General features: G+C 53.8%; 7 protein-coding genes across 7 annotated transcripts; 2 read left to right on the top strand and 5 right to left on the bottom strand.

The window, feature by feature from the left end:
• Positions 1-1,179: 1,179 nt before the first annotated feature.
• On the bottom strand, positions 1,180-3,481 carry PG986_000730 (uncharacterized protein; the record flags this gene model as incomplete). The annotated part of the gene is made up of 2 exons (XM_066836952.1): positions 1,180-1,368; positions 1,814-3,481. The coding sequence occupies 2 exons, from the start codon at positions 3,479-3,481 to the stop codon at positions 1,180-1,182; spliced, it is 1,857 nt and encodes a 618-aa protein (XP_066705845.1).
• Positions 3,482-4,078: 597 nt separating this feature from the next.
• On the bottom strand, positions 4,079-5,893 carry PG986_000729 (uncharacterized protein; the record flags this gene model as incomplete). Its single annotated transcript, XM_066836951.1, has 4 exons — positions 4,079-4,276; positions 4,350-4,770; positions 4,856-5,427; positions 5,459-5,893. 4 exons carry the CDS (start codon positions 5,891-5,893, stop codon positions 4,079-4,081), a joined length of 1,626 nt encoding a protein of 541 aa, XP_066705844.1.
• Positions 5,894-9,102: 3,209 nt separating this feature from the next.
• PG986_000728 (Cochaperone protein) lies at positions 9,103-10,143 on the bottom strand (the record flags this gene model as incomplete). The annotated part of the gene is made up of 1 exon (XM_066836950.1): positions 9,103-10,143. The coding sequence occupies one exon, from the start codon at positions 10,141-10,143 to the stop codon at positions 9,103-9,105; it is 1,041 nt and encodes a 346-aa protein (XP_066705843.1).
• Positions 10,144-10,930: 787 nt separating this feature from the next.
• On the bottom strand, positions 10,931-13,332 carry PG986_000727 (Lanosterol synthase; the record flags this gene model as incomplete). Its single annotated transcript, XM_066836949.1, has 3 exons — positions 10,931-11,218; positions 11,272-12,984; positions 13,051-13,332. 3 exons carry the CDS (start codon positions 13,330-13,332, stop codon positions 10,931-10,933), a joined length of 2,283 nt encoding a protein of 760 aa, XP_066705842.1.
• An 864-nt stretch (positions 13,333-14,196) lies between these two features.
• Positions 14,197-15,879, top strand: PG986_000726 (uncharacterized protein; the record flags this gene model as incomplete). Its single annotated transcript, XM_066836948.1, has 7 exons — positions 14,197-14,515; positions 14,580-14,646; positions 14,731-14,839; positions 14,897-14,956; positions 15,013-15,093; positions 15,143-15,214; positions 15,283-15,879. 7 exons carry the CDS (start codon positions 14,197-14,199, stop codon positions 15,877-15,879), a joined length of 1,305 nt encoding a protein of 434 aa, XP_066705841.1.
• Positions 15,880-16,476: 597 nt separating this feature from the next.
• Positions 16,477-17,319, top strand: PG986_000725 (uncharacterized protein; the record flags this gene model as incomplete). Its single annotated transcript, XM_066836947.1, has 2 exons — positions 16,477-16,672; positions 16,865-17,319. 2 exons carry the CDS (start codon positions 16,477-16,479, stop codon positions 17,317-17,319), a joined length of 651 nt encoding a protein of 216 aa, XP_066705840.1.
• Positions 17,320-17,724: 405 nt separating this feature from the next.
• On the bottom strand, positions 17,725-20,239 carry PG986_000724 (uncharacterized protein; the record flags this gene model as incomplete). Its single annotated transcript, XM_066836946.1, has 6 exons — positions 17,725-18,213; positions 18,274-18,668; positions 18,729-18,835; positions 19,355-19,400; positions 19,723-19,788; positions 19,975-20,239. 6 exons carry the CDS (start codon positions 20,237-20,239, stop codon positions 17,725-17,727), a joined length of 1,368 nt encoding a protein of 455 aa, XP_066705839.1.
• Positions 20,240-20,272: the final 33 nt, after the last annotated feature.

Genomic DNA, 20,272 nt, shown 5'->3' with positions numbered 1-20,272 from the left:
GCTATTAGTCGTCGACCTCGACTTACCCCTGAATCGGACCACAGCCCGCTGTTGCTTGCACCTTGAGTCGAGTCGAGTCACCACACCTGGACCATGTTTCCTTCACTCATATACACCCACTTCGTATCTTTTTTCTCTTTTCGATCCTACACTTTGACCAATACCAACTCATCTCGCGATGGATCACCGTCGATGGGGGCTCTGTTGGGAGCCAGCAAACATAATGTTCTTTGTTCTCGACAACGTCGTAATGCCTCTGCTATGGATACAGTGGCAAAGTCACCCTCCAACAAGTCCTCGGCAGTCACTGACAAACATCTTCTTTGTTTGCATCGCCGTCAGGATGGCTCCCAAGTCGAGCTTTAAAAAGCTCACCATGGCTAGCAGTCATGGCTGGAAGAGACGCTTCGTCGCGATATGGCTCACACACATACACACGGCCAGCAAAGCCACTCCCACCAGCTCATCACACAGTGACCGAGTGCCTCACTCCTTGTCACGCCTCGTCTACTCTTGCTGTCGACAGCCCCCTATCCTACACACGCTTCTACGATAGTAGTTGAGCCTATTCATCGTCGTCCTGTCCATACATACACACCTAGCCATAGGAGTCGAGCCCAGTCAACGCTCTTCCCGCTCAGCCACAGCGTCTCCTACCGGCGAGTTGCTTACTACACACATATACACACAAAGGGGTTGAGACCAAGTCACCACTCCCCCTGAATCGCAGAATACTGCTGCTCCGAGAAGAAAAGACAGTTCTACGTGCTCAACCGCACAATAGCCCGCCTGTTCCTGGTTAGTTGCCCATTTTTCTCGCCGGACGCTCGTACAAACAGATGCTGCTGCTGGGGACATAGTCATCCCTGCTAAAGGTTGATTGTTGGTTACTCGACTTGACTCTTGGTCTGTTCTTTCATGGTGTGGCATTCTTTGTCAATACGTTTTGGACATCGAGCACTTAGGATATAATGAAACGGCTATCCCAGCATGTACCTTTCCATAAAACCAAAAGTATTCTAACCAGAAGGCACGAGTAGACGAATACGTTTTGGAGACACATTCTTGTATCTTAGCAAGCGAAGCGGCAACTTCGTAGCTATAGACATGGAGCCCACAAAGAGCGGAGATCACAATGGATCTTTCGGGAATCACAATATCCCAAGCCAGACTTCCGGGTTAACCTACCATAGCAGCACGCAGCCAGGGGCATGGAGCGAAGATCAGACCAGATCCTACAGGAATGACAGCATCTCCACCCAGGCCTCCGGGGCTACCGACTCTAGCAGCACGCATAGAAGGGTAAACACAGCAGACACAACCGGACCACCAGCTGGGTTTATTACCCATGACGATGATGCGCAGAAGCTATGCGAATGTAGTTGCAGACATGGGATACCTCTGACGGCAAAGAATACCTTTGATCAGTACGAAGTATGTATGCAGTGTGTGTATAACTCTGCTGTGGGTATAGGTCGGTGTGGATAAAAACGTTATACTACTATAATGGTAGCTCCATAGGCTTTTAGTATTCAGACACATATAGGAAACCAAGTTCACCGTTGGAGGTACAATTTTCTGGCCAACTCTAACATAATGTGACTCTTCGGGATGCATGTTTCGTGAACGCATCGTCTAGATGTCCCTTCAAGATGAGCCCTTCCCCCCAATGATTGACATTCAATTCCTCCATCCGAATAAACATGGCCTGAAATGTCCGGTGACACTGCCCCACGACCCTGTAATATCCGTCTTTCTCTGTCCGACAAGGCCGCAGGATCATCTCGCAGCACGTCCCCCGTAGAGACCCTACTACATCTCCGCATCGAGGTTGTAGCTCCGTCTGCTCCATCACGCCGACGGATCCGCTCGCGCCGACGAAAAGGGACTTGTCTCTTATGGATGTTGCCACAGATCGCCACACTTCGGCGACGGCCGTCTTTATATCCAGACTATTGACGGTATCCGGCATACCGAGGAAAGAGTCCTCGGAAGACGTTTCAAGTTTTGTCGGCACTTCTCCGATGGGAAGGGACATGGCGCTGTCCAGGATCAGCTGGTGCCAAGAGGGGCCGTTGGTCCCGTTCATGGTGTAGTCGTATTTGAGAATGAGTTCCTTGATCAGGTGCTTGGCGTCTTCGACAGAGGTGTATCGGTGCTTTTGGGTACCTCCGCAAAGCCATGCAGAGGCCGAGCGAAGGGATTCCTCGACAAACTCCACCGGATCATCTGGCCTGGCATCGGAGGTTGCAATGAGCCCGTCTTCTTCGAGGGCATCGAACTCAAGGAAATCCACCTGCAGGTACCACTCGTCGTCTTCGCCTCTAAGGAAACGCCTAGTGGAAGCCTCTTGTGCGAGGATCATGGTGTGAGCGGGGTTGTGCTTCCAGTCCGGCACCCAGGAAGGAAGATCGGGGTTTGTTCCGGACCTGTATTGGATACCGTCCATGGTCATCCTCTCTTCCAGGAGGTATTTCCCAAACTCAATGAGTACTTGGCGGGTAGGCTTTCGATAGTCGGGAAGCAGATGTGCGGGCAAGGTGCCGCCTATCAGCAGCCCGAGCACGGCATATATCTGGTCTCTGGGATCGGTCGCCTTGAAGTGAGCCGCTCCGGCCATGAGAAACCCAATCAGCTGCTGCGTCATCGTCACCGTGCCCTTGCGTAGCTGCTGGTCGTACCCGAAGCATATCTCGAGATGCTGTTCCGCAGGTCGGTAGATACCCAGGAACTTCAGGGAGCCGTACTCCGTCGGCATCACCTTCCAAAACATGAGCGCCAGCCGGAGGCCAAAGTACGATATCCGAATCCCGCCGCACCAAAAGATGGGAAGAATCTCAGGCCGTTTGTCGCACGCGCGTGCCCAGCTCGGCCAGCGCACGGCGACTTCCTGCAACACCCAGCAGCGCTCGAACCACTGCCGTTGTCGAAGAAATTCGTTGAACATCTTTTGCTTGTGCCAGAGCTCGGTGTAGCCGTAGCGTGCGACCAGGGCCTCCACGCGCTGGTTCTTCTTACGGATGGCGGTGATGTCGGCGATGTAGTCGGCGACGGACTGGACCGCTGCTTCCGACCAAGGTAAATAGTCCCCGAGCCAGATGAGGACTTGGGACGCGTGTTTATAGATGACGGACATCTTCTGGATTTCGTGACTGCGCTCGACCAGGTCCGATTGGTTGATACATAGACTGTCAATCCAGAGCCTTCGTGGGCCGTCCGACTTCCGCAGGCGCTGGAGTCCGTCGAATAGATTGGTGGTCACTGGGTACGACATGTTGTCCAGGCGGATGGGCTTCGTGATGGAGGCCTCGCCCCAGCAATACGACAGAGCGTCGTAGTCATTGGTGACGTCCAAGTCAACATGCTCCAGCTCACACTCGATCGGATCGCCGTATTCGCCCGGGAGCAGATTGACGATCCGGATCTCCGTGGGGCTGTCACTCAGGGGGCGATGAGGCGATATGCCCTTGAACCGCTCCATGGCGTGCAGGTCAGGGGTAAATCAGAGCGAAGTAGCTGCAGTATCGACGAGACCTTCAAACCAGGCCAGAAGTCCAAGGAGATGGAAGGAAGAGAAGATGCTCGCACAGAGCGAAAGGGGGCATCACCCAAAGATGATCTCGGGGCGGCGCCATCACCGTTGATCGGCCCGCGTTTGCCCAGTTTGCCCAGTTTGCGTGGGACGAGTCGATCCAGTTGGTGCGCCCTGCAGCAAACGTCCTGGCAGCGCCCGCGACGTGATTCGACGCCGACGGTACATTGTCCTGCACGAGCTAGCCCCCTCGAGGCGTTTTACTGGACAAACAGCCAATCGAACCGGGCACGCGGGAGCACAGCCAGCGCAGCGAGGTGCGACAAAAGTAGAAAATCAACCGGAGGTGGCAGACGCTAATGCCGAACGAGATGCTGCCTTGCTTCTTGTGGCTTGTGATTGAGATCAGTATTGGACATATCAACAGCGGTGAGAGGCCGATTTGAAGGTTGAAATGTTTGTATTTAGTTCCATTTATGTCATATTCAGGTCATTACCGAGTGGTGTTACTCGGGCACAGTCGTTAGTTGGGTATCGTTACTTCTTCTACGCCTTCGCCGGGCCCTTCTTCTCAATGTACACCTCCAAGCCCTCCTGCACCACGAAGAAGGTCGCCTTCGCCCTCAGCTCCCGGTTCGGGTACATGAGCTCGAACTTGAAGTCGCGCAACAGCCGCGGGATGACCTTGTTGATCTCCAGCAGCGCCAGGTTGCGACCGATGCAGACATGGCTGCCACCGCCAAACTATAGAAGATTATTAGTATCCCGGTCGCAAATAGAGATGGGTATATAGTGAGAGTAGTGTAACAAGACTTACCTGGAACATGTACCGCTCCATCGTCTTAGCCCCCTCCTCATCCTCCAGCCAGCGCTCGGGCCGGAAGACATCAGCATCCTGCCCAAAGACCTCGCGGTCGCGGTGCAGGACCCAGCCGTTGAGCGCGACGCGGGTGCCGCCGCGGAAGAACTGGCCCTCGATCTCGACGCCCTCGGGCGGCACGACGCGCGTGATGTTGAGCCCGACGGCGGGCCGCACGCGCATCGCCTCCTTGAGGCACGCCTGGAAGTAGGGGAGGGCCTGCGCCTCGGTCCACTCGACGTTGCCCTCGGCCGCGATGGCGCCCGAGCGCACCGCCTGCTCCATCTCGGCCGTCAGGGCGGCGTGCACGCGCGGCGAGGAGAGGACTTGGTGGAAGAAGGATTGCATGGTCGAGGCGGTCGAGTCGGAGCCGGCGAAGCTGTTTTCGATATGCGGTTAGCCAATCGGACGAAGAAATTAAGCCGGTATGGAAAGGGGAGTCATCATCAATCAGTGGCACTTACATCGCACCGTGAGCCACGGCAAACACGTCACCTTCGGAGAAGCCACTGCCCTCCTTCAAGTGACCCTTGATCAAACTAGCCAGCAGATCCCGACGGCCCTCGCCGTTGGAACCGCCCAACATGCCCACCTCTCCATCGGCATCGCTTCCTCCGAGGCCGCTCTTCTCGCCCCCAAAGGGCCTCCGCTTGGCCATCTCCTCATAGGCGATGCGCGTGATGAGGGCCTTGCTGGGGTCGAGGCCGGGGATCCACTTGCGCAGCGGGTTGCGGCGCAGCAGGCAGTCGACCTCGGGGATCTGGCCGACGATGCCGTTGTACCGCTGCATCTCGTCGATGGTCCGGATCGCGTGCTCGACGTCGACGCCGGCCGACAGGAAGCCGAAGGAGCGCGAGAAGGCCACCTCGCCCAGCACGTCGAAGGCGAAGTAGTGCAGCCAGGCGCCGAGGTCGACCTTGCCGCGAGCATTGCCACCAAGGCCGCCGCCGGGCGTCATGATGCCCGAGTCGGTGGGGCAGAACTCGGCGAGGCGCGACGCGAGCAGGTCGATAGTGTCGTCGATGAAGGGGCTGAGCTGGCGCATCGCGGCCATCGAGTAGGGGCACGTTGGCGACCTTCTTCTTCTGGGCGTGGACGTGCTCGCGGATCTCGGTGAAGATGTCCGGGTTCTCGGGCGGCGGGAAGACGGCGTAGAAGTCGGTCTTGTAGAAGTGCTTGCCCGCGCTCAGCACGGCCCGGGCCGCGCGGGGGCTCGACAGCGACACCTCGTTGGGCGCGATGCGCACGACGGGGCCGTACCGCCGGTGCAGCTCGATGTGGTCATATTGCGTGTTGCACGAGGCCGTCGACAGCACCTTCCACAGCCGGCTGCACGACGCCAGCCAGGGGCCCGGATAGGAGCGCAGGGGTGAGGCGTAGCGGGCCCAGAAGAGCCGGACTATGATGAAGCCCACGAGGAGCAGCGGCCAGTTGGCGCGGATGATGGGGGCGAGGGAGGAGGCGAGTGCCCGGATCGGAGATACCACTTCTCCTTCAGGCATCTTGACGATGTGGAAGATGTATACGGATATATGTTGGGGTTCGATGGAGTTGATAGAATAAGAGATGAAGTGAAATATACGATGATAATAGAGTCTCTTGTGGTTGAACAACACTCGTTATCCGGTAGTTTATATACAATCCACGTAGACAGCGTCGAGTGAGCCGGAAGGGCGACCCTGTTGAAGGGGAGGTGCTTGGGTTTATCAGGAGAAGGGGAGAAGTCGGTGTGTAGCCACGATGTTCTAGGAAACAGTCATAGGGAAAGGGAATCACTGTGTTCAGCCAGCATGGGATTCCACGAAGCTTCTATACTCACCTCCCATCTTGTCCATCTTGTGGCTGCCACAACATCGGTTACACACGAACCCAGCAGCCGCAGGCGCATCGGTCCACCACAGTCCAGCCAAGCAGAGTTGATAACCCCTTAGTCAGGAAATACTGTGGGAAGACCAGACACCTGGCTAGCGGCAAGGAATAAGACACCACGCGATGTATCTCTAGTCCACCCAAGAGAGGGGGAACCACTTCTCCTACGACCTCCCCATTACCCACCATCACCGGGACGAGTCTGTCCCGGCCTGACCTGGCTGAGTTGCCGTATCCAGTAGCCGTTTCGTGGCCCGACCGTCGAGCCCGTACGTGTTTACCTCCCTGCTCCCCCGGCGTGAATGAAACTCAAACACAAAAACGACCAAAAAAAAAATACGAACCGCGGCGGTGTCACGGATAATGATCGGAATAAGCCACACGTGTGTTGCCGGCCCGGATACGACAGGACATTGGTGAGCAAGGCAAGCGAGGTTCAATAGACTCATGTTCTGGAAGTCAATTATCGCTCGCTCGCCAATGCATGACGTCCCTCGATCCTTGCCAATGGTCTTGTGTTCCAGTGTTCAGAGGCTCAGCCCACTCGCGCGCAGCTTGGCGCTCTGCGCAGAAGCGCCTTCAACAAAACAGTGCGCACCCGACTTACACCACCAAAATGCTCTATGTTCCAGCACTTATCACCGGCCACAACTGCGAATGAAAAAGTTCGAAGAAATTATAAATGTTTTATAGTAGTTCTCAAGTATATTTAGATTTTTTTCTGCTTCAATCCGACTCGATCTGGCTGCGCTACTCTCTTTCTCAAGAGAGCTGGCGGAAACCGGCCGACTGGACCGTGCTGACGAAGGGGGCCGCGAGCTTCTTTAAAATCAACGTAGTATATTGCAGCCAAGTTACGTCCCAATAATTTCAAAAAAAAGAGACATGTAAAAACTTAAACAATTCTTCAGTTTTCTATAGTTTTTCTATATAATTTGAAGACTGTAGTGATACGTTGTAAGAGGTTGAAATGTATGAATTTTGGTGGATTTGGGTGAGGCAGTGGGGTGTGTGCAGTCTATTGTTGAAGGCACTACTGCTCTGCGTTCCCCCTTGATCAGGTCTGCAGTAGGAGAGGAGCCTCCTCCCCTGCTTGACTCAGGAATTATTCACGGGTAGGGTGTAGCCGGAGCAGCCAATCAGGAAACTGCCGTTCGTTTCGTCGGGCGCCGGAAATGGTTGCCGACAAGCGAGAGGTGCATTGGAACTGGAACAAGAAGGCCAGCGGCCAGAGAGGCAAAGAGGGTGTGCGACTGAAGGATTGGGATTTGGGAGGGGATGCTAGCGCAACCAGATTGCGGGGAGAGTAGCACCACTAGGAGAGATTCTCTGGCGAGTATGGGTGCGAACAGTCCACTTAGCAATCCACTAAAATGTTGGGGAAGTTACGCTTATTCCTATTCGGAGGACTGGCTGTTCAATGTTATGGCGTCAGTCACTCAGTCAGTGCTGATCACGCTTGCGCATTTCTCGGACATAGAAGAATGACCCGTAGCTTTTTCTTTCCTGACACCTGCCCAACTGTCCATTGAGCCAAGGCACTGTGGACTGGGAGACCGATAGACTTGACGATGACAATAACGCCTAAATCCGAACGCGGTTCTAATGACTACTACTACTACTACCTACCTACCTATGATATACGCTCTATTATCGGTTTCGTAAGCAGGGTAGACCGTGATAGGCTTGCAACTTTGTCCGTCTCACCACGACGGGACCATGAAGCAGAGCCCCCAAAAGAGAGCATCACATATCAGTTCAAGCAATCTTTTAAATGTCGTTCGATTTGCGACAGTATGCAGCTCCCGGAGCTCATGGCCCGGAGCTCCTAGAACTTACGATATATCATGTATCTACTCAAGCGACATATTTCCAGATCTACATAGACGGCGGACTTACAGTATGCCTCATGGAACTATCTCGAGACGATCATCCTCCCCAAGTGCCGAAACTGGGGCATCTTGGGGAAACAAGCATAAATCCGACCAGAAATCCGCGCTCCGAACGCAATCCACCGTGGAAACAGATGATCGCGACGCAAAGCCCACATTGGCCGTGACTTTATCACTTCTCCTGCCACGGGATCGACACGGTTGCAGGGCCCTTCTCCATCGAATATGGATGCGCGTAGTACCCGTGGCTGCGTGATCAGAGCACTCACTCTATGTACACTGCCTCGCAGCCTGGTTACCGATTGTAGAAGCCGCAGCCTGGGTTGTATTGATTTGCTCGCATGTACCTAAGCTGGGCGCTCTGACTACAACACAGCATACTTACCTATCATCTTTTAAGTGGCGTTCTAAGTAGAGAACTGGAGCTCCTGATGGAGCAGGTAGCTTACCAACTTGCTTGTAATAACGCAGTGTGACATAACCTCCTGGCCATCGAGTGGTTGATCGATCAGCACGGCCACTTTTAACCGCTAGGTCAATTAATCTACGGAGTACAGAAGGCTAGAGGGCGTCCAGAGAGTCCAGCCAGCAACTTGACCGCCTCGGGCAGGTGACGTTTCAGGCAAGTATGCTTAAATGTCATGGAGATGGAGCAAGGTATGATAGGCTATCAGATTTTGTTTTGGATTTCAATAAATGCTACGTCTTGTGTGCTTTGATCCCACATCCAGGGCATCGCAGCACCAGACACTACTTGACACTCTGAACGTCGCATAGGAATGCATCATGATGGGAGAATCAGAAACTGAGGGGACCTCGCCGTAGCCAAAAGTCACATACAAACTGGTATCATACTACAAAAACAACTTTTCCCCAAGAACTTCACCTGGACTCCGCTTGTAATCGATGCTTTTCTTCTCCTTCTTTTTCCTCGATACCTGTCCTTCCCTTTAGTCCCACTTCTTGGGCTCCATGCCATCCGGGGGCTGCGTTTGGTAGTTCTTCTGGCTGGCGTCAGCCCAGCTGGTGCTCAGAGCCGTTCCGTTGCTTTCGACAAAGCTCTTCATCATGGCGCGCTGGCTGTCGGGGTCGGCGCCGTTGTAGATCTTCTGGAAGAAAGCGTTGGGGTCGTTCTTCGACTCGTCCTCCTCGTCATCGGCCTCCGCTGCAATCAAATCCCAGTTCTTGGGGCCGGACTTTGAGGAAGTAGGGTAGACAGGCTTGGTCGTTGCCGCACTCGAGGAGGCCACGGGCTTAGGGTGCTGAGCGACCGGCTTTGCGGGGGCTGGCGAGGCTGCCTTGGCGGGAGCACTCTCCGTGCTTGCTTTGGCGGTAGCAGGGGGCGTTTCCGTCTTCTTGGGCGCATCGGGAGCCTTCTTAGCGCTTGCGGCAGGCGGCGTGGCCGACGGGGTAGGGTATTTAACCACAGTGACCTTGCGTCCAGGGCTGCCGGCCGGAGTCTTCTCCATGGCATTCAGAGCTTGGATGCGCCAAGTGTAAGCCTGGTTCTTGAGACTCTTCTCCTTTGTGTTGCCGCCGCCGCCCAATGCCGTTGCCATTCCATCTTCTTTGGAAACCTTGTTCGCCTCAGCAACCTCTTGCGAAGTGACAATGTAATCGCCGTCCTTGTCGACCTTGTTTTGTTGGCCGTCGTCTTCTGTGGCTCGGGCGCCCTTGAGGAGGTTCGCGGTCCAGGTGGCACACACGTCAGCATCGGCGAATCGGCCCAGCCGATAGAGGGCGATGGCACGTCGCAGCTGAGCCTCGGTCATCAAGGGGCGGTTTCCTCGGTTGAAGGCAATCGAGAGGGCCTTCTCGGCATCGTAGAGGGCAAGGTCGATCTCCTGGGTGCGCAGGTAGGCCTTGGATCGTTCGAGCAGCCACAGGGGGGCGGGGTGGTCCTTCAAGGCCTGGGTGATCTTCTCGATACCCTCAGCATACTTGCCGGCTTTCACCAAGTCGATGCCGTCGTTGGCAAGTCTGTTGGACATGTTGGCGGGGTTGGTGAGTGGTGATTGACTTGATGCTTCTGGTGCGGGGCAGTAATCAAGACTTGCTCGGTTGAACAATTGAGGATGTGCGTAATGCGGTAAGTGCCCTTGCGAATTTGGTGAACAAATAGATGCGACACAGAGAAGCCGAAGGAATCGGAGATGGGTCAACCTCATGTAAACTTGAAGGGAGGGTTTGTTGGTTCTCCGTCGCTTACACCCAGACAAAGTCAAGTCCCAGGCAGCGAGCGGGGGCAGTATGGAAGTGGGCTGGAGCTTGAAAGAATAGATCCGGTCCTTCTAGATGGAATGCGGGAGTTGGCGGGAGTTGCCTTGTTGGATGGGGAAGGCGGTGTACCAACCAGGATGGACCGCCTTCTTCTTTGGGCTCACTGGTGCTCTTACTTCCGCCCCCTACCGCCGAAACCACTTTGATGGCGTTTGCTTGATTTGCAATCACCTACTTCATTCGGTCGCAACAGAGTAAGTTAGTCACCCACCAATCTCATCACTTGTCTCAATGCCTGGTTCTCGGATTGGGAGGTGTGAGTGGGTGTAGATGTGGGTGACATGATACGTCCCAGAAGCATGCAGTCCAGCGCACTTGGTACACTACAAAGCAGCAAACAAAGTGAACTGGAGAGGACATTATCAATTAACTATATATAGTGGAACGTAGGGCAATGGCGGCCGTCTCTTGTAAGAATAAGGTTATTTGAAACCATGTTGCAACTTTACCTCACTTGGGATACTCATCCAGAATGGTTGTTTCCAAGAACAGTTTCGATCAGGGTCGCTCATCAGGGTACTTCTTCGCAAACATTCCAAGCGCCTTCAAGGGGAAGGTAAACTTGTAGTTCTGGTAGAGAATCATACAGCTCTTGTTGAAGACACCTTCAATGGCCTCTTGCTTCCACTCTCCGTTCGCACATTGCCTGTCCATGATAAGCTTGATGCCCCTTTTCAGCGGCTCGATGTCGGGGTAATCGGCCTTGATCAGGGCAATAAGTGCCCAGGCAGTCATGACAACTTGGGACCCGGACGGGTGTTCAGTATACACATGGTTTTCACACGACTAGATTCCTGTTAGCAGCAATAGCATGCACGGCGTTATTGAGGTCATCTTACCCTGTAGCTCTCAGACCATCCTCCATCTTCCCTCTGCTTGGATATCAGGAATTCGCAGCCCTTCTTGGCATGGGAGCTGGTAGCATAGGTCTCGCCAATGCTTGCTAGACTTTCGAGAGCAAACATGGTGGCGTATGTAAAGCATATTCCCCAGTTGCCATACCAGCCACCGTGAGGATACTGTTTTCGCTTAATAAAGGCAAGGACGCCGTCCTTGAAACGCTTGATTTCCGCAGTGCGGTAGTCTGGCCAGTACTTGTTGAAAAGCGACAGTGCAGTAATAACTGCCGTTGAGCACTCGACGTAGTCGTATTCAACCATGATGTTCTCAAAGACCTCCGCGGCGTTCAGCATCTCCAAGAGCTCACTACCGCGTGTAGGCTCATACGAGGCGCATCCGCCGGAAGGGTTTTGATATGTCAGAAGGGTGTCGACAGCATCGAAGATCCTCTGGTCATCCAGAAGTTGAGGGTAGCCGGGCGTTTTCTGCAGCAGGATAACAGACTTCAAAGCCTCGGAGATGCAGTCGGATACAGCATAGCCTTGGTATTTGTTGCTGAAAGCCCATGCTCCTTTCCGTTGCTGGCGATGGCAAATGTCTTGGTCCTGGACGTTCTCGCGGATCTGCTGATCATCCAAGAACTCGAGCGCTTTCGTCAGCATTGGCCTCCATCGTGGATCCTCTGCGAGACCCGCGTCAATCACTGCTTGGATGGCGAAGGCCGTATCCCAGCTCTGTACACCGTTGGTCCCGTTGCACAACAAGCCTTCATGATTGACCCACAAAGCATCTTCTAGGCGATCGACATGCCTCCGCACCGAGTACGCTCCAGGTCCGTCGCGAATGTAGCATAGAACAGTATTCATGGCGGCATTGACTGGCGCGAGATCGGCATAGTCGGTATTGGCATCCTCCATATCGACTAGCTTACTGACCCAAGCTTCGGCCTTGTTCGCAATAGCCTGGGTTCGGAGGTAGGGGTTCCAGACATTGGCCAAGAACCAATTGGCTGTGTTGAGCAGCCATGACTTCGGATGGAAGTTGTCAATGTCGGCAATACTGTTGCGGTGACTGAACCAGTCAATGCTCTCCCACGGCTGTACGAACAGCTCCTTGCGCAGTTCGCGTATCACCTCCGTTTCTTCACATACCCATCGCTTCGAGTAGATGTAGCCCATCGACATGAACACCTGGCGGATGTGAAGCCACCATCTCCAAGGGGCGATGGGCACCCAATCGGGCAGGAGCCAGATCTCAGGCGGGATGGGGTTGACCATGTCCCACTTGGAAATGCCCAATACACTGAGCCAGAACTTGGCCCAATGCGGTCCGTGTGTGGCTCCACCCAGCTTGTGCAACGTGCCGCGTGCCTTGACCATGAAGGGTTCGTCGGCATCGACCCCCAACAGGCGCAGGACTGTGTAGTTCATGGCCGTGCCGAAAACGCTGCTCTCGCCTTCGATATGCAGCCCCCACCCGCCGTCGTCCGGGTTCGCCCTTGCTTTCAGGTAGTTCTTGATCCCGGTAGCCTTGTACCAAGGAATGGGCGTCTTGGTACAATACCAGGCGAAGACGACGCCTGGCAGCAGAAACATGGGGCCGCCATACTCGCTGCCCCAGGTGCCGGACGGGAGTTGGAGTTTCTCGAAGAATGTGAGGCCATTGCGGAAGGAGTCGATGGGTTTCGTGGGCTCGGGGAGGTCAGGTAGTCCCTGATGTTGTGGTTCATCAGTCAAACAGGGTCTGGGACTGTCAATTCAGCATCCAACGGTGCTCACCAGGTCAAGACCCAGAAACCACTTGTCAGCATAGCTCTGGGGCCATTTGTCAGCCTCGTCGTCGTCCTCCAAGTACCGCCAGGTGAGGCGGCCTTTCTCGTCCAAGCAACGCCATCGCGAAATATCGGTTTGCTCCTGGTGTTTGGCGACTTTGAGCGAATGTTCGTTGGTCAATTGCGCGTCGCTTTTGCGTTTACGGGAGGATTTCTCGATCGTTCCGCTAGCGTCGGTGGCATTGACTGGTTTGGTTTTGGCTACGCCATTGGATCGTGTGGTCACCATGTCGGTCGGGTAGGTTTAATGGCGGCGAGCTACCGTGCCGTCAATCGCTGGTGAAGTTAGGAGGCAGGCAACTAAACCTTGCAGGTTGAGCGGGAGGTTGTTGAAGAAAGCCTTTGCCGGCGTCAGCGGTCTTGTCAGGTAGGTTGTCTGTCATCTTTCCCGCAATCGCGGGTCCCTGAAATTCACCGCCTTAGTTGCACGGTTAGCAGTCAGTCGGCACTGGGGTCTGGTGGTGTCCCCCACGCTGGAGAATTTGTTTGTTTATGGTTAGCGGGTGCCTGCCAAGCCTGGTAGCTCTTCGTGGGAAAGTGCAGGGGTATAGCCAATGGGCAGCGAACCTCTGGGCCTGCAGCTATTTTGTCCACTAATAATCAAACCACCCTTGGGCCTTGCCATCTTGCAAGTTGTTCTCGTCACGTCACTCTAGGTTACTTCAATCATTTTGATGAATGTGACAGCGACTGTGATGGCGATCCAATATGACCGTCATTCTTTGTTTTGAGGAGCTTTTAGGTACTGACTTGACATAAGTGTCATGTCATCCATGGATATGTGCAGGAAGGCGCGCAAGAAAACGCGCCCTGCGAAAGATCTCACCAGTTCGCACCTTCCTCCTATCCGTGAAAAAGTCCATCAGATCAATGTATCTGCCTGACAGCAAGCCGAAGTCATCTACTGCATGGAATCTCATCATGACCTCGGAGTCAACCTCAGTTTATCATCAGCGAACTGACCATTTCCGCGCATTGTTGTCTATATCTACTTCGCTACAGTAAACTATGGAAGAGAGGCGCCGAAACATATAAATAATATACACAACATCTACACGTGTATTTTACAAGTTGTGGATAACAACAAGCCACAATGGACCACCGCCGGTCCAGCACAACCTCCTCTTTTGATGCATCTGTATCAAGGCATGGCCGCGCTTCGTCGCAGACTCTTCTTTCCGAAGATAGCCAGGCCCTTTTCGAGGGCGCCTCTGGTGAAAATGCACAGTCCCCAAACGACCTGGGCCAAGGGCGAGGCAGTATCATTGACAGAATTGAAGACATTGTGGAATCCATGGTCGATTCCCTGAGTGAGAATCAACCTTTAACGTTACCTCTTCGAAGCCGACGGTCCGGGAATGAGTACACCGTCTCCTTTCCTTCGACCACCGCCAATGGCGTCAAGAAATTCAGTGGGTTTTGCTCACGATCTTCCGTCTAAACTCCATTGCCTGACATGTTTCGATCTCTTTACAGCTTCTCTTCTCCAGATTCTCTTTCTTTGCCACGAAGCCCTCGTTTCAGGCACTATCATTACCAAACGGTATGTACCTATTTTTCCATCCCATGCCCATCGATGCTTAAGCAAGATTCTTGGCCCAACGGAGACTGACACGTCGCACTCTAGGAATATATACTACCAAAATCCCGAGCTTTTTGGGAGTCAGGACTATGTGAATAAGCTAGTTGACGATGTCGCCTTCACTCTTGGTGTAGGTAGAAACGAGCTGAATATTGTGAGCCTCCCAACATGCTTACTTGGGATAGCAACGCGATGCTAACACCACCACGAGGTCGCTGCCTCCAAAGGCCTTGTGGTCGGGCAACCGTTTGGAACAGAACATGGCGACGAAGTAAGATCGATATCCTACTGTTGCGCTACCTAGACGGTGATGTTGACCTCTTATAGGTGGTCGTGATTCCTCCGGCGGAGGCAGTGGTCGATCTAGATTTGCGCCCAATCGAGTGGATTCTCATTATAGAGAAAGAGGTATGTTTATAAGCAAGACTCTGAGGGCTCGATGCTCACAAGGACACAGGCTACCTTTCGCAGTTTGGTATCTTTACGGTACCATGAAGTCTCAAAATCCGGACGCGGAATACTAATGACTGTAAGCATTCCGCGCGTTTGATGAGAGCAAGTCATCTCTAAGCTACGAACTAATCGGTCGACATCCAGGCCAAGGGTTATCCTGATCTGGCTTCCCGGCAATTCATTCACCGCATTCACTCGACCTCGCCTCTGATTCCCATCTATGGCCTGGTGGACTTTGACCCCGACGGCGTATCTATTCTGCGCACCTACAAGCATGGCAGTCAAGGCATGCGCCACGAGGAGCGCATTACTGTGCCCGGGCTGCTGTGGCTTGGTGTGAAGAACAGTGACCTCCTCGAATTACAAATGCGACTGCGCCCGGCGGCTCCTTCAGCGCCAAGCAATGGAGGTGGAGAATCCCAAGCTACATTGACATCAAGTCAGTCCAGCAATGCGAGGTCAAGCGACACTCTTGCTCGATCCCTGCCAAACTCGACGAGACGTCACGAGGCAGGATGGAAACTTCTGGCGTTGAGCTGCAGAGACCGGGCAAAGGCGATCCGACTCCTGTCCACTTTGAGCGATCAGCATCACCAGGATGCAGATGAGATGGAGCTGGCTTCGGAGTTGCAGCTGATGCTGATGCTCAACATGAAGTTCGAGATTCAAGCAGTGGACCGGGCTGAGAATATGGCATACTGGCTGGACGAGCGCCTTTCCAGGATCAGTGCTTGGGACTAGAGGAGGCAACTGGTTCCGTCGGCAACTTATGGAAATGGAGGGTTGGCGCAAGTCCTATTTGCTTGGTGGTTTACAAGGCGACTCAACTACTGCTCGCTTGTTCAATAGGCGCAAAGAGGTTAGTTAGCCGGGGAATACTGTATCGTTGGGCCTGGGGTGTAAGAGGAAGCCGTTTAGGCCTCTTACGAAACTTAACGACACTGGCGCTCACTGTAGGTTAGCTGGAATCAATTGATGGCGATGGGCAATTGCGACCTAAACACACAGAGCATCACGTGATTGTATCCACCTCACCTTGCTGCTGCTTGTCGGGTGCACCACGACTCAACCCAATCCCCGCTGCTTTGTTCGCGGAAATTCGAGATCGAACTGGATTATTTTCACTCATACACTGGAATATTCTGTTCGTGTTGGCTTCGTTACTATCGAATTTTGACGGGGAAAATACCGTTGGGCTTTGAGAACCTCCGCATCCGAAAAAACCCCCCCAAAAATTTTCACCCAGCCAAAATCGGCAAGTGTTGCATCGCCTTTCTGCACGAGCCACACAATTTGGAGGGGAGAGTGTGTCATCCAGTGACCGCACAATTTCTGATCATGGCACCCAAACTCACGGCCGACGAGATCGATGATCTTATTTATCTTTCACGTGCCGGCGAAGATGCCGAGCTGACGGTGTTGCTGAAGGAGCTGGCGGACCGGGAGAAGGTCACCATCGCCGACGTCTTAGATGCCGCCAAGGATGAAAGCGGTGCGACATGTTTGCATATGGCAGCTGCCAACGGTCATTCTAGTAAGTGCATCTTCGTTTTACGACTGTTCTGGCCTTGATCGCGGCGTGCTCTCCTTGCCTGCCTCCAGTGCTGCATCGCAGACTGAATACGTTCAAGGTGGTGAGGGGCACCAATCTCATCACATCGGATTGAAGCAGAACATCTTCCCTTCAGAATGAGCCTCCGAATCCCAGCACTAACACGCACTTCAGAAACCGTGACACACATTCTTTCATATCTCCCTACAGCATCCACACCCGCTCCCGCACAGCCCTCATCCGAGGAGTCGGCGGCGTCGCAGCAGCAGCCCACGAGCTACATCAACGTGGCCAACCGCTTCGGCAACACGGCGCTGCACTGGGCGTGCCTGGGCAACCACCTGGACACGGTGAAGCTGCTACTGTCGCGCGGCGCCTCGCCGGCGCTGGCCAACGACAAGGACCAGATCCCGCTCGACATGGCCGCCTTCAACAACCACATGGCCATCGTCGAGTACTTCCTCAGCCAGAGCCGCAACGTCGAGGCCGAGAACGCCAAGGAGGGCGGGCTCGAGGGCGCCGTCAAGGACGTCGACATGGACGCCGCCGAGGCCGGTGCAGAAGTGGAGGGCAAGGCGGAGGCGGGTGCGGGGGGCTTCGTCATAGCATATCACCAAGTCGTAAAATAGTAAACTGTTTATCCCAAAGATGGCCTTTCCATATGCTTGATGAACGTGACCGTTTCTCCTGCTGACTGCGAGGTCCTGTAGATGGCCGTGAGCCTAGGGAGGTTAGTATAGATCCGCTCAGGATCGGTTCTTTGGAGGCTCCGGCTACTTGTTGGCAGTTTTCTAGTCCTTTGATATTAAGGATGCAAGAAAGGATTATTACGGGAATACAGAGATGATTTGTGTTCAAGCAATGAGGGTTTGCACATCAACCTGGGACGTTATCCTATTAGATGTAACGATTCCTTTACTAGCGACTTTAGACTGGTGAGAGCTGACCTCAGAGGTCGTCTGATATAAGATGTACGGTTCGTAGTCGGGGCGTTTTATAACGACTCGGTTCTTCCCAAAATTACCTCCATCATCCTAGGAAGAGCCATCGGCACCTTCCTCACAAGGGTCTCGAACGTATGCGACAGTAAGGTCGCGTCCAATTCCTCCAAACAGTCCATGGTGACTTCCACGGCCACGGCCGTACCCATACCTGCGCCCTCGACCGCGTCCGAATCCACGGCCATGGCCCAGATCCTGCGTGAGCAGGCGGTAAGCGTTCTCAGCTTGGTTAACGAAAGCTGCGAACGCGAACTCCATGGACGCCGAGTTGTATCCGCGATGGACCACCTTCGGGACGCCATCGAGCTCAAAGAAGAAATGAGCGGCGAAGTAGGACAGGAGGTGGTCTTCGTTCATCAAGTCCGGCCGGCCCGTGACGCGGACCACGCGGGATCCACCGTCGGGGCCCGGCGGCTGCGCGGCGACTTTGATCTTGTTGCACAAGGCGTTGGCGGTGAAGCCGCTGATCACCAGTTGCTTTCTATCGATCTTGGCCTTGAGGCGCTCCGCGGTCGCTCTGTCCTAGAGAACAACCTTGGCCGCGCAGTTCGGGTGCTGCCCGGTAGGCTAGTTGATGTATACGGAGACGATGCGTCCGATTCCTCGCAGAGCAGTGAAGAACTGCTCGTAACTCAGGTCCGGCGGTAGGTTCCGGACAAACAGCGAGCAGTTCTGTCTCGGATGGATGTTCGCGGAGAGGTTATCGGCGGCCATGAGATTTCCTTGATACGATACCGGGACGTGCTGCAGAGCTCGGGCGATCTGGGTACGGGAGGCCTGGGGTCTCGAGCGGGGCGCGGCGGGCGGGGCAAGCAGTGTCGAGTTGTTCGGGCCGCGGGTGGTATCGAGTTGCCGGGCGCCGTCGGCGGTGGCCGAGACGGGAGTGAGCGGCTCCGAGTCGCGAACCAGTGATGTGAGGGTTGGATGGGTCTCCTCCTGGCTAGGAGACTCGTTGTGCAAGCGACGGAGGTGCTCGGCTGCTACAGCGTCAGTCGCCTACCTTTGTTGAAAGGTTCGTGTTGATATCAATGACTTACCCATGGTAGGTCCTCGAGATGGACCTCCAACTGCCTGTGCGCTGTTGCCGTTGCGCTGCGTGATGAATGGGACCGTGTTATTGCGATTCATCTTGACCTGGTTGATTCTTGTTTTCCAAGATGCGAGTGAGAAAATTGTGATGTTTAGTGAAGGTCTCTGTAGAGGATGGCAAAAAGATTTTGTGGTGGGAAATCAGCTGGTTGCCTGGTTGGAAAATTTGGTTACCCAGGTAGGGCTTTTTATAACCTGGTTTAAGCTGTACCTCATCCCAGCTCCAGCTGGAATTACCTACTCGCACTAGCTTCACATGTATACAGCTATGGTTAGTGGCTATGGCCACTGGGAATACGAGGGAAAGACAGAATTACTGATACTAATAGAAAGAAAGAACGGGCACATCAGCCTCACATGCTGATACTGTTGGTGTCATCCTAATCTTTTGCTCCTTGTGTCCTATGAAGACTTGCAGGTACCTATTATAGGCAGTCCAGAAATAAATAAAACATCCTAGTTTGCTATCACCTCCGGAAGATGAGTCAAGTTATTGTTGTCAGGCAGTCCATCAGTTTGATATTCGTGACTTGTCTGTATTCTCGATCCGGCTCTGCTTCCTCCTGAGTCTTACGGGACGACGTTTGTGAATGGCATGCCATTCCACAGGTCTAAAAGGCCTGGAATTTTGTGTGCTCATGATTATAATTGTCTAATCCAATGCTGCCGTTGCGACTACACATTTCAGCTACCTCCGTGTCGACTCGTTCGTCAAATAATGGATGGCTTGAAGTAAACTTGTCTACTTTCATCGATACAATGTTCCTAGGCACTGTCTAACAAGTAACTGTAGGTAAGAGATTATAGAAACGTGTGGCAAAATAAGAGAAAGCCGACTACAATTATCAAGAAGTGGTGTATTCTGCCTTCAAGTAGCTACCGGTACCTCGTGGGGTTCTATAAATAAGCTACCTTGCTGGTGTCTCGTCTAGGAGCACGTACAGATATGAGCAATGCAAAGGCTCTCGGTCGTGTAGACGGCGTGGTTTCGTAAGCTCGAGCTGAGACCTGTGGGTTGTTAGAAGCAGATCATGAAGGATAGGTTCCAGGCCTACTTACTGGCTTCGATTCGTTCGCGCAATCACTCTGACGACATCTTAAATGAAAGTCCTCCTGGACGCGTACCTCTTTACTCGCATGGATCGCGGATATAATTCACCGAGACCCTGTCGCCATTGAACACCCCGTCCTTACGGATGAGCCGAAACGCGTTCTCGGCTTGGTTGGTGAACGAGGCAAACTCAATGTCCACCGTGGCTGTGGCATATCCGCGGTGAACAAGCCGCATGCCCTCCAGGTTGAAGTGGAAGTGAGCGTTCAAGTAGGACAACAAGTGCTCAGTGTTGACAACGAAGGGGTGGCCTGTTACCCGAATCGCACGAGAGCCGCCGACGTGGGGCTTGGCGGGCACTCTGACACGACCCCACACTGCATTCGCCATGTATCCATCAAGAACCATCTCGTCGTTCTCGATTCGTCGCATCAGCTCCGC

Source organism: Apiospora aurea, assembly GCF_038362705.1.
Source record: "Apiospora aurea strain CBS 24483 chromosome Unknown utg000001l_segment0_segment0, whole genome shotgun sequence".
Taxonomy (NCBI): domain Eukaryota; kingdom Fungi; phylum Ascomycota; class Sordariomycetes; order Amphisphaeriales; family Apiosporaceae; genus Apiospora; species Apiospora aurea.
This window is presented reverse-complemented; position numbering and strand designations above follow the sequence as displayed.